This window comes from Camelina sativa, chromosome 12, assembly GCF_030686135.1.
Source record: "Camelina sativa cultivar CO46 ecotype springtype chromosome 12, ASM3068613v1".
NCBI classification, from domain to species: Eukaryota; Viridiplantae; Streptophyta; class Magnoliopsida; order Brassicales; family Brassicaceae; genus Camelina; species Camelina sativa.
In genome coordinates this window covers 12399064-12411879 of record NC_141891.1, presented here as the reverse complement: position 1 = coordinate 12411879, position 12816 = coordinate 12399064, and the positions used below count along the sequence as shown (strand labels likewise).

The 12816-nt window shown below is 35.6% G+C and overlaps 2 protein-coding genes across 2 annotated transcripts; both read left to right on the top strand.

Annotated features, from left to right (window-relative positions):
- The first annotated feature begins 376 nt into the window (after positions 1 to 376).
- On the top strand, positions 377 to 1625 carry LOC104731548 (uncharacterized). The gene has a single exon (XM_010450973.2). It carries the CDS (start codon positions 498 to 500, stop codon positions 1461 to 1463), a length of 966 nt encoding a protein of 321 aa, XP_010449275.1. The 5' UTR covers positions 377 to 497; the 3' UTR covers positions 1464 to 1625.
- Positions 1626 to 6285: 4660 nt separating this feature from the next.
- On the top strand, positions 6286 to 10150 carry LOC104731547 (potassium transporter 9). Its single transcript, XM_010450972.3, has 9 exons — positions 6286 to 7124; positions 7203 to 7428; positions 7518 to 7763; positions 7849 to 7899; positions 7985 to 8245; positions 8326 to 8493; positions 8582 to 8836; positions 8921 to 9443; positions 9518 to 10150. Exons 1-9 carry the CDS (start codon positions 6978 to 6980, stop codon positions 10071 to 10073), a joined length of 2433 nt encoding a protein of 810 aa, XP_010449274.1. The 5' UTR covers positions 6286 to 6977; the 3' UTR covers positions 10074 to 10150.
- The last annotated feature ends 2666 nt before the right edge of the window (positions 10151 to 12816 follow it).

The window sequence follows — 12816 nt, the reverse complement described above, 5'->3', positions numbered from 1 at the left end:
TCACTAATTATTCACTCATACTCAACATATAAAAGTTAACGGGTCGAAAAAACAATGAATTAGGGGAAGATGATAATACCAAAGATTTGTTAAACACAATACGGTACAAAGAAACCAAAAATGCCTAATGAATCTTAAAAAAATTCTGGTGACATATTAGGAATAAATGAATATATTATCTGAGTTATTAATTCTTAATCACGTAATAATCTTGTTCTCTAATTTCGTATTTAGTAATTTACTAATTATATTCCTAAATATAGAAATAGCTAGAACATTCCGAGGTGCCTATTATTTGGTTATACAAGATATACAATATACACAAATGTTCTTCAAATTAAATATCATGGAAACTAAGGGAATAATACATATTCCCTTGTCTATCACTTCTTTTCCTCCTCGTTTCTTCGTTATTGATGAAAAAGCTCTCAAGAAAACTCAAGAAAACCCATCAAAACTCAACTTCTATTGCCCTCCAAACAAATCCCTAGTCCGTCATGGATCTTGCCCCAGAGGAGCTTCAATTTCTCAACAAAAGAGGCATTTTTCATGAATCAACATCGATTCCCAAATATTCCCCAAAAACCTTTCACCTCATAACCCTAACCCTAATATTCCCTCTCTCCTTCGCAATCCTAGCACATTCCCTCGTCACACAACCAATCTTAACTCAGATCGACACCTACCCACGAGCCAATCAAGCTCAAACCCAACATGAATGGACCATCCTCCTCATTTTCCAATTCTGCTACGTCATCTTCCTCTTCGCCTTCTCTCTTCTCTCCACAGCCGCCGTGGTCTTCACGGTTGCTTCTCTCTACACCGGGAAGCCCGTTTCTTTCTCATCCACAATGTATGCGGTACCTCTCGTCCTCAAAAGATTGTTAATCACTTTCTTATGGGTCTCTCTCTTGATGCTTGCGTACAACACCGTGTTCTTGATCTTCTTGGTCACGTTGATCGTAGCTGTCGATTTACATAAGGTAGTTTTAGCTGCGTTTTCGTTAGTAGTGATCTGTGTTCTGTTCTTAGGAGTTCATGTTTATATTACGGCTTTGTGGCATTTAGCTAGCGTAGTGTCTGTTCTTGAACCGGTTTACGGTTTCGCTGCGATGAAGAAGAGCTATGAGTTGCTTAAAGGGAAGACTCTTATGGCTTGTTCGATGGTTTTCATCTATCTTGCTCATTGTGGATTCATTGCTGGAGTTTTCGGAGCAGTGGTGGTTCGTGGTGGAGAAGATTATGGGATTTTCGCTAGAATAGTCGCTGGTGGGTTCTTGGTTGGTGTTCTTGTGATAGTAAATCTAATTGGATTGCTTGTGCAAAGTGTGTTTTATTATGTTTGCAAGAGTTTTCATCATCAGGAGATTGATAAATCCGCTTTGCATGATCAACTTGGTGGGTATCTTGGTGAATACGTGCCTCTTAAGAGCAACATTCAAATGGAGAACTTTGAAGTTTGACAGCATCATCATCATCATCATTATGTACTAATACTTGTTAGCTACTTCTGTATACAATGCATACACAAAATGTGAAAGAATTTTTTGACAAAAGGAAATGGTCGTGTGTTCTGTTCGATCGAGCTAACCTGCTTAATCTAAAAAAAAAAAAAAAAAAAAAAAAAAAAACATTACGATTTGGAAATATATAACTTTGATTCCCATATTAGAGCTATAATGAGAAAAACAGAGCAATGATAGGAGCTGTGCTATAAAGAGAAAAAGAGAGTTGAAATTGGAACTTTTTCAAAGAAGTTTTTTTACGAGATCTTTCTACAATAATACAGTAAGTTACACGCTACCTCCATGGTCGTGTGTTTGTAAACGCATGGATCATGGATGTTACATTTCTATACTTCACATAAATGTCATCAAGATCAAGGGTCTTTCTCTATAGCTAAATTGCTTGCTCTCACAATGTATATGCTTTAAACTTAAACAGTAAGAAATTCCTTCATCATATTTATCCCCCAAAAACAAAAATTAATAGGAAAAATCCTACATTATATGGAAAATAAAATGGTATACCATGGACAAGGTGGCAACAAGAAATTGCATCCAAAGAACACGACTTGGGGACTATAGGAACAACATCACACCACTCAACCTTTTAACAAACATCATATTTGTTGCGTCTTTCAATCGCAATCTCAGGACACCAAATTTTTCTTTTTCTTTTTCTTGGTACGACCAATCGCACGGACGTTCTTCTCCCAAAAAAAAGCACAATATTTTGACAGTATTTTCTCCAATCTAACGCAATCATTATCCATAATGATCTTTCCTGGACGATGCTGATCCGAATCCGACAGTGCAACAATATTGTACGTTATCAATATTGCAAGCGGTAAGTGAAGCCGAACCGAAACAAATTCCCGGTCCTACCACATCTCATTCATTTTCTTTGGGCTTGTAAACCACACTATTGGTTGGCGCCAGCCAAGTAAACATTTCCTTTGCGGCAATGCTTGCGAGACCATATATGCCCCGCGTATCTCTGCTCCAGGGCTTGGCACATGCTTCCACATCTGGGTTTTGGTATCGAAAAACTCCATAAAATCCAAGGGATCGCAATCGCAGCCTTCCACTACCTATATATTCCCATCAACAGCACTGACGAGGGGGCGCTTCCGAGCCACCCGCATGCTTTGGAGCTTCCTGCCATGTGTGAGACCGGCAGTCCATGACGAATACCCTAGACGACGGCTCACCGTTGATGTATCCTCCAATTATGTAGATACCCTCCCACCGTTGATAACAATGATATTTCCACTTTTCATCGGTATTAAGTGTATAAATATTGATAAATATGTTAACTACCATATTATTTTTGTTCTATATAATTTTAATACCTTAACCATGGATTGAAATTCTTTTTATTTATATATATTTAATTTATGAAATTGTTGTTTTGTCATAGTTTTTCTAATTTATTGAAAAGGACACATTAAAATATTGTGAAACTTCAGATGTGTTATATTGGTCGGTGTGGATATATATATTGGTTATTGACATCAGTGTTCTAAAATACGGTTTAGGCGGCCATATATACGGTGACCTACTGTACTTTATATGCTAAACAGTAGTGCACTGTCCGGTTAGTGCCTAGCATATTTTAGAACACTAGTTATTGTTATTTTATTCTTAGACTCGGTTTAGTCACTGTATTTAAGGATTTGATAGTCCTTTCTTCCAAACCGATATAAGATATTTTAAGAATAACAATAGCATTGTCTACCAAAATCTATGTTTTAAAAATTCTCGCCTAGCAGCAACGATTACACTCTGTAAAATTGTTAAGTCCACACTAGCTCTCCGCTTCAATTAATGAATAATCATTGTCTAGCATAGATTATTTAGTTATGTCTATCTAATTTGATTATAACTCATCTAATCCGATTATTTTCGGCTTATTTTTTTGTATACCAATTAATTTTGGAGCCACATATAAATCAAATATTAATTTTATTATTTAGACATTTAAATTAAGAGTTTTTGATATTTTACAGTAACTAATGTATAAACTTTTAATAAAAATCATAAAAGTTTATTTTAAAATTATTTTTTATGTGTCTACCATAATTTTAAAGATAATGCTATAGTTTTACATTTTATTTGATGTTTTTCTTTTAATATATATAAATAGAATTATGCATATATTTAGTACTATATATTTTTATTTTATTATTAATTTAATAAAATAATTGTAAAACTAGTTCCCGATTAATCTTTGTATAATCTCTGATTTTTTGTTAGATGCTTGGTGTACCCCAACCGTCCGATTAACGCTTATTAATTTCAAAAACAAGAACTAAAATATAAGAAACATTTAAAGAGATTTTTTTTAAAAAAAAGAACAAAATAAAGGGTTCAATCAGTGTGAAGTGACCTTAGTGCAGTGGTCAATGGTAAATCCTTAATGTACAAGGCACCATCACACCAGGGATCGAGCTTTGCAATGTATGGATTATGCTAATGGGCCAGCCTGTTGTGGCCCAATGGTTTGAAAAAAAAAAGGGTTCAATCAGTACAAAACTAATGGCCGGAGAAAAACTAGTGGCCGAAAACATATGAATGGTATTGAGTCTATTGACTTTTGTCCTACTCATATAATTTGGTAGTTCATGAAAAGACATGGATCTTATGTGGAATATGCGTCACCTGTCACAATTATAGGTTGAATGACCAAGTTTTTAGTTTTTTTTTTCCGTCAACTAATTTTTATAGGATAATGTTTTTTTAATCTTTTGCAGTACGATAATGTTTAAACTACAATTTTCAAATCAAACATTCTAACGTATACAAAAAATGAAGACGTGATAAAATAGTAATCTCAGAAATCAGCAATTAACGTATTTTTTTTTTATTTATCAAAAGACCTAGTTTAATTAATAATAATGTACTGTATACTGAAACTGGAGTAGTTGATATGAATAATTCGACCCCCTCACCCTTTTAATTTACCGTATATATTACAATATTAAGTTATTAACACACAAGTGTGAGGTTCGTATATTTTAGTCACGCGTGCAATCTACATATTTGCTTATTTCGCTACATACATGTGTAGGAGTTCTTTTAAGAGTGTTGCATATGATGTGGCATATAAATTTGTTTTATGTTATTAGCTCCACAGTTCGTGATTTCGAAATGGGGTGGACACGCGAAAATTTCACTCTGTTTGGTGATGCTATACAGTATTGCTCTAAAACAGTAGTTTTTTTTTTCTTACAAGAATGCGTAATCTTTATAAGACTTTCAATTTAAATCGAATTTTTTATAGTAAAATACCATCAACTATCTTATTTAACTAAGTTCTTCTGAAAATTAAATATACAACCAGAAACACCTTTAAGGATTTAATATTTTAACATCTTTAATTTACAGATTACTATATATAATAAATTAAATTGTTTATTATTTTCATTTTTAGTTTTTCTATATAAAAATCAAAACGGCATAACCAGCAGCAGCGGGAAAATAATTTTATCTATAAAGTACTATAAACAAACAGTAACTCATATTATTATTTTTTGAAAAAGAGTTAACAGTAAGTCATATTCACGATTAATGACTTAATGTTTTCAATACTCTTAATTTTCAAATCTCATAATTTATTAGATATAGTACATCATTTATCGTTTGCATCCACTAGCTAGGTCTACATCATTTAGACAGTACTTCTTCAATAATCAATCAATCAAATGTATAATTGTACTCGTTTCAATTATAATATAATCGATGTCAACAAAAAAATTCTAATATAATCTTCATCAGTAACGAGAAATGTGCAGAATAAAAATTTAAAAGAGGTATTGCAGAGGTTGTCATTAACTCATTATCATGTGTCGTTAAAGAGAATTATTAATAGATCCCATCAAGAAGACAGTTTCTTAACATTGGGTATTGTCTTTGACCGACGGTTATTAAAATAATTTTCCCTCAAATATTGAATTAGTTTAATTGATAGTTTTGATATTAAAAAAAATTAGGTAAAGAGCTTTGATAGTTTTTAATGTAATTTATTCGCAAGTTTCACATTAAAATGTGTTTTGTAACTATAAATGCGTAATCTCATGCACGTTGTCTTTTCTTGGAGATAATAGGGAGTATATATTTATGTATTCAATTGAAAAAAAAAACAAAATATGAGTCAAACCACTTTAGATATATGCTCCAAATTTTTAAAAATTGTTATGAGTCAATGCCTCAATGGCCTTAATATTTGATAAGATAGTTAAATTTTATTTGGAAATCAATTATAACAGCAGTATGTCAGTATACAACAACTTCTTGTATCATATTCATAGTAGCTAGGTAAAGAAATAAAGAATCTTGAAATGGTTTTTTTTTATTCTACATAACTATAGATTTTTGACAACATGGCGTTTTTTACTGTTCAATCACTAAATTTACTAAATCTAAATTTTACATGTTAAATTAATATACAAATTATTAAAAAAATACTCTGCACATTTCCTTAGCTTAATATTGCGACCTACAACGAGGAAAAATATAGACATTATACACATTTATTATTTCACAGCTTTACAATAATGAGCCGTCACTTTCGTACAACAACACAAATAATACAGTAGATTTTTTTCTGGTACATGTATCGAAAAGTTGTGCGGCTGCGGCATGCCTCAGAAGGAAACTGGAAAAAAAAAGTAGTAAATCTAATACTAATAAAATTCTATCAACTTTTGTGGCATAAAAATAGGATAAAATGGAATTTAATTCTTTTTTCTTATCTAAAGTCAGATATACATCATCAGCCTATGTCGCATTCTCAAATTAAATGTAAATGCAAGAAACTAGAAAGAAAAAAAGAATACTACCACAAAAAGAGAGAGAGAAAGAAATCGAGTTTAACTGCTCGTGTCTCTCTCTGCCACTCGTCTTCAGTTTTGTCAGCGTCTTCATAACTTTATAAGTTCTTCTTCTCTATCGATCTCTTCTTCTTCTTTCTTTGTTGGTCACTGTGTCTTTCTTTGTAACTTAATAATTATCTGAAAACAAAGAATAAAGGAAGAAAAAAAACATACTTATTCACAAAACCGTGTTCTTTTCGCGTTATCTTCATAAGTTGTTCAAGATTCTTTTTTTTTCTTCTTCCTATAATCATTTGATTGACTGATTCTGTTTTTTTTTTCTTATATACCAAAAAGAGGGTCTTTCATTACAGAAACTTTAATTTATGTTTTGTTTGGTTTAGCTTTTTTTTTTAATCCAATTCCATCAAAAGCAGAGTTGTACGACACTAGTTGTTTGTTCTGTAATAATCATAACAACTCGAGTCAATTCTTATATACTCAGAGAAAGAAAGAAAGAAAAACAAAAAAAAGTTTCAATTTTTTGGTCTCATCACAGACCAAAATTGCTCCAAATGGTTATCGATGTCTAGGGTTTCGGGCTAGTTTGATCTGAGCAGGAACCAATTTAAGGGTGATTCCAAGTTCTGTTGTTACAAAAATGGCGGAAAGGGTCGAGTCCTCTGTAACAGATGGAGAACAAACGATTGAAGAAAGACATATAGGAGCTATGTGGGAATTAGAGAAGAAACTTGATCAACCCATGGATGAAGAAGCTAATAAGCTCAAGAACATGTACAGAGAAAAGGTAACTGATTCAAAATTTCAATTGAGAAAAATAAAAGTTGAGGTTTTTTAAGAAATTCCTCTGTTTTTTATATATCAGGGCTTATCGATTTGGATGCTTCTAAGGCTGTCTTTTCAAAGTCTAGGAATAGTTTACGGTGATTTAGGGACTTCTCCATTGTATGTGTTCTACAATACATTCCCTGACGGGATTGATGATAAAGAAGATGTAATTGGAGCTCTTTCTTTGATCATTTACTCTCTTTTGCTTATACCTCTCATCAAGTATGTGTTCATTGTCTGCAAAGCTAATGACAATGGTCAAGGTAAAGTTTTTAGAAAGCCAGGATTAGTTCATCGACAACGGGTTTGGTTTATACTCATTAGGATTCGATCCATGTTTGTGTGTGTGCAGGTGGGACTTTAGCTATATACTCGTTGCTTTGTAGACATGCTAAAGTGAAACTAATCCCGAATCAGCAAAGAAGCGATGAGGATCTCACGACTTATAGTCGAACTATATCCGTTGAAGGGTCTTTTGCTGCTAAAACCAAGAAGTGGTTGGAAGGTAAACATTGGAGGAAGAGAGCTCTTCTGGTCATTGTTCTTCTCGGAACTTGTATGATGATCGGTGATGGTATCTTAACTCCAGCCATCTCCGGTAAAGCTTCTTTGCTTTCTTTACCAAAAAAAGATGACAGGTTTACTCAAACTTTGAGTTTACACAATATCATCTTTTTTTACAGTTCTTTCTGCAACTGGTGGGATCAAAGTCATCAATCCAAATATGAGCAGCGGTAAGTAAACATTCACCGCTCCTTATGTCACTTGAGGTTTCCCATCGGTTAAGTTTTGCTTACCTGCTTCTGTCCTTTTTTGCAGACATCGTTGTGCTAGTGTCTATTGTCATTTTAATAGGATTATTCAGTATGCAACATTACGGTACAGACAAAGTCGGATGGCTCTTTGCACCTATAGTGCTTATCTGGTTTCTCTTCATCGGAGCCACTGGTGTATACAACATCTGCAAACACGACACAAGCGTGTTAAAAGCGTTTTCGCCAACATATATATACTTGTACTTCAAAAGACGAGGTCGAGATGGTTGGATTTCGCTAGGTGGCATTCTTCTCAGCATAACAGGTAACTAACTAGTAATACCTTTAAATCACCAATAGATTCATTTTGAAGTTATCTAATGTTTCTTCTTGAAAAATTTGTAGGCACTGAGGCGTTATACGCAGACATTGCTTATTTCCCGTTACTAGCGATACAGCTCGCCTTTACATTTTTTGTGTTCCCTTGTCTTCTTCTAGCATACTGCGGACAAGCTGCGTATCTTGTGAATAACACGGACCATTATAAAGACGCGTTCTATGCATCTATGCCTGGTTTGTCCGAAACCTGTTTAAAGGTCTTTGAAGTCATACATAGTGATCTTACAAAAACACTAAAACTCTCTTTTGCTTGACTCCACAGATAGTGTATATTGGCCAATGTTTGTAGTTGCGACAGGAGCTGCAATAGTTGGAAGCCAAGCTACAATCTCAGGGACTTATTCAATAGTCAAGCAGGCCGTAGCTCATGGATGTTTTCCTCGAGTTAAAATTGTTCATACTTCCAAGAAGTTCCTCGGTCAGATCTATTGCCCTGATATTAACTGGATACTTATGCTCGGCTGCATCGCCGTCACTGCTAGTTTCAAGAATCAGAGCCAAATCGGAAATGCATATGGTAAAGATGTAGTAGCAGTAGTCTTAAACCGTTGATTGAAATGAAGTTTTATCTGACTGTCTTTTGGTATCTTTGTGAATTTAGGTACTGCTGTTGTTATCGTGATGCTTGTGACCACAATACTAATGGTGCTGATCATGCTGCTCGTGTGGCGTTGCCACTGGATCCTTGTCCTTGTATTCACCGTTCTCTCCTTCTTTGTTGAGTTTTCCTACTTCTCGGCTGTGATCTTTAAGATTGATGAAGGAGGATGGGTTCCGCTAATCATAGCAGCGATCTCACTTCTTGTAATGTCAGTTTGGCATTACGCAACAGTCAAGAAATATGAGTTTGAAATGCATAGCAAAGTGTCCATGAGTTGGATACTCGGCCTCGGTCCTAGCCTCGGGCTTGTCCGTGTCCCTGGGGTCGGGTTAGTCTACACTGAATTAGCGAGTGGTGTCCCTCACATTTTCTCTCACTTCATCACCAATCTCCCTGCCATTCATTCGGTTGTAGTCTTTGTCTGCGTCAAGTACCTTCCGGTTTACACTGTCCCTGAAGAAGAGAGGTTTCTTGTGAAGAGAATCGGACCAAAAACATTCCGAATGTTCCGCTGCGTAGCCAGGTACTGTCCTTTCTTTGTCTTTTGTCTGTCAACAGTAACATTCATATAGTCTCTCAAACCATTTTTTTGAACAGATATGGTTACAAAGATCTACACAAGAAAGACGACGATTTCGAAAACAAATTGTTGAATAGCCTCGTTTCATTCATTCGAATCGAAACAATGATGGAGCCAGGTTCGAACTCAAGCACCTACAGTAGTGCGTATTCTGTCAACAATACACAAGAGTCCAGAGAAGATTTGATCCATAACACCAACCACCACCACAATAGCAACAACAACAATAACAACGCGGATATGTTTTCATCGATGGTGGACTACACGGTATCAACTTTAGATACGATACTTCCCGCTGATTCACCGCATAACGCGTTGAGTTTCAGTCAGAACAATACAATAGAGGAGGACGAGATGGATGAGTTGGAGTTTCTAAAGACATGTAAAGAATCAGGAGTTGTTCATATTATGGGAAACACTGTGGTTAAAGCAAGAAGTGGATCATGGCTTCCAAAAAAGATTGCCATTGATTATGTTTATGCATTTCTTGCTAAGGTTTGTAGGGAGAATAGTGTTATCTTGCATGTTCCTCATGAAACCCTTTTAAACGTTGGACAAGTCTTTTACGTTTAGTGTTTTTGTCTTTTTTTTTTCTTTGTAAAACAATTACAGATAAAGGGGAATAAAAAAGGATACCAAATTTAAGATTATACCATAGAAACTGTTTTCTGGCCTTGGTATTATTACATCTATTATAAGTCCTATGGCAATCAAATCACGCTTAATTATCAACGAAGGCGATCACTTTCACGTACGGCCACTACTCAATGATACGATCAGCCAAATCAAGACCACATGATCCGCTCCAATGATCACAGCAAGTACTCTACGATCAAAATTACGAAGCAGATTAGATTTAACATTGAAAATCTTGATTTTTGTTTTCATTGGCCCCTAAAGTTTAAAACTATAAACCAATATCCACTTCCTCAGTATTACAACAAACTATGTTTCTCTTTCGTGGGACTAGTCGATTCGTCAAAATAGTATCGCGAGTCCTTCCACAACTCGTGTAGTGGATCATTCGAGCCTAAATATATTTTGTAAAAATCCAACTTGATCGGATGTATCACCTTAGTTCTGTCCACTTTTGTCTTTCTACCATCACACTGTTTTTATAATTTCATCCTAACTAGGATCTTAATTTTTGTATTCCATAAAAAATAAATTTCGTAGTTACATTAAGACACTATATGATGTGAGCACCGGATGTCTCGCAGCTCGGATCGGAAGTCACGTCTTCGGGCCGCTCAAGATAGAGACAACGCTGCTCGGGCAAATCGATGGGAAACGACTTGTAGGGGCTAAACGAACGATGAAGTCGAGGTTTGATGAAGTAGGAACGGTGGGAACACGATCTACTTGATAAACTCGAACTTGGCCGCTCGGACGGATCGATATGGTAGCGGTGCGGTACGGTCGAAGTGATGCGGAAGTCGATTAGTGAACCAAGGGAGGTTTCACTCGGCGAAGTGGGAACAAGGGTGGAACGAACGACGACACGAGAGGAATGGCTCGCCTCACAATACGGTCAGACTAACCCAGTTCGAGTCGTTAGGGTTCTCTCGATAGAGCAATCCCGGATTGGTTCTAAGGAGAGGAATGAGACAAGGTCAAAGAATCTCTATTTCAATTAAGTCTGAGGTTACAAGAAGATAAGAGGGGGTTTAAATAGAGCTAGGTTTAGGAGAGGCTTAAGGACACGCGGACTCGCAATGGTCCGCGCACGTCGTCCTTTGACGTGTTCTCTTTGAAATAGAACACGTCGCTCTCCTAAGTGATTCAAACACAACATGTCACTCTACTTAACGTTACAAAGAGAAAAATCTAGAGTTTGTTCAAAACGCAAAGCATAAGTAAAAACTAAAAGACACGTCTTCGGCCTTGGCGCGGGAAACGTCTTGGCTTCGAACGTTTGCACTAAAGCTCCTCGCCTCGTTAAAACCTCCTCCGGTAAACTACGTGGGAAAAACCCGGAGTGAGGAAAAAGAGTACGACTCCTCGCTATAGTGACTTGGTCGCCTTCATCCTTGAGTAAGGATGAAGGCCGTGCGAACGGTCTCCGTGTGAACTGCTCCGGTTGGGTCGTTGTTGCGGACATAGGCTTGCACGAACAGGTTGATCTTCTGCCTGGTTGACTTGGAAGAGCTCTTAGAACGCGTCGTGGCTCCCGGAGTGATTGCTGGTGCGTTGGCCGGCTGTTGTCCCGTGAATGGTGTAGGTGTCTCGGCCGCGTCCTCGACATCTTGGTCTGGTACAAGCATTCCTGGCCGCGAGTCTGGACCCGTGATCACATCACTATATGTAATATATATAGATGTAGTTACGTTTAGATCAGTATACTGTACTTTTAGATTCAAGGTTTTAACCATACATGTTTTTTTACTTACTTTGATAACACAATAGTCAACATGGTCCAATTTAATTTACAGCCACAAGAAAGAGATGTTTATTTTGTAGATAATCATCTTTTATTTTTCTTGGTCCAAAAACAAGAAAAAGATTATTATTTACCAAAAAAAAAGGAAAAAAACTTTATTTTGAAGAGGTCAACATTATAATTAAGGGGTAATTAATCTTCAACTTTTTCCTACAAAAATTCAGCTAGAAGACCAATTGAAACAATTGTAGCAAATTATTGATTTATTCAACGCTAAAATACGTAACTATATCTCAAAAAGGTCCCTCCATACTAATTAATGGATTAATCCCCTAGGGCTGAACCGCTCTTGTAGGCTGTAGGCTTGTAGCACACTAGACCAAATTGGGGAAACGAAACGTATTCATACCATAAGCCATATTAATTTGCTCTATTATCAGAAATCATGTTATCAATTGGAAGAAATTTGATATAATCACGTATACGAAAAAATCCGAATGGTACTCCTAGAGTTTGGGTTAATAATAATAATTTAAATAAGCCACTAATCACTACTTTCTTCATTGTTAGTCGACCAATATGAACTATATCACTCAAATACAAAATTTTGTTCGTTAGAACGTAATAGTCAGAAATTATTGAATAAAAACATATTTGTGGTTTTCTTAGTTAACTTGTAGGGCTTATGCTCATTTTGAGACACAACAAAACCGAACCGGTTTGGTCATGATATTCAACGGAAACTTCCCATGCGAGCGAAAAAAAAATCTTCATTAAGTTACAATCACAATAATCGTTACAAATTTCTTCACAAGTTAAGTTATATAATTAAAGAGAAAAGGAACATTCAAACAAATATCAAGACTATTAAATGGCGGCTAAATATATAACTCATAGTATTTTATAAGTAACACGTACAAAGAAGGAAAAAGGATT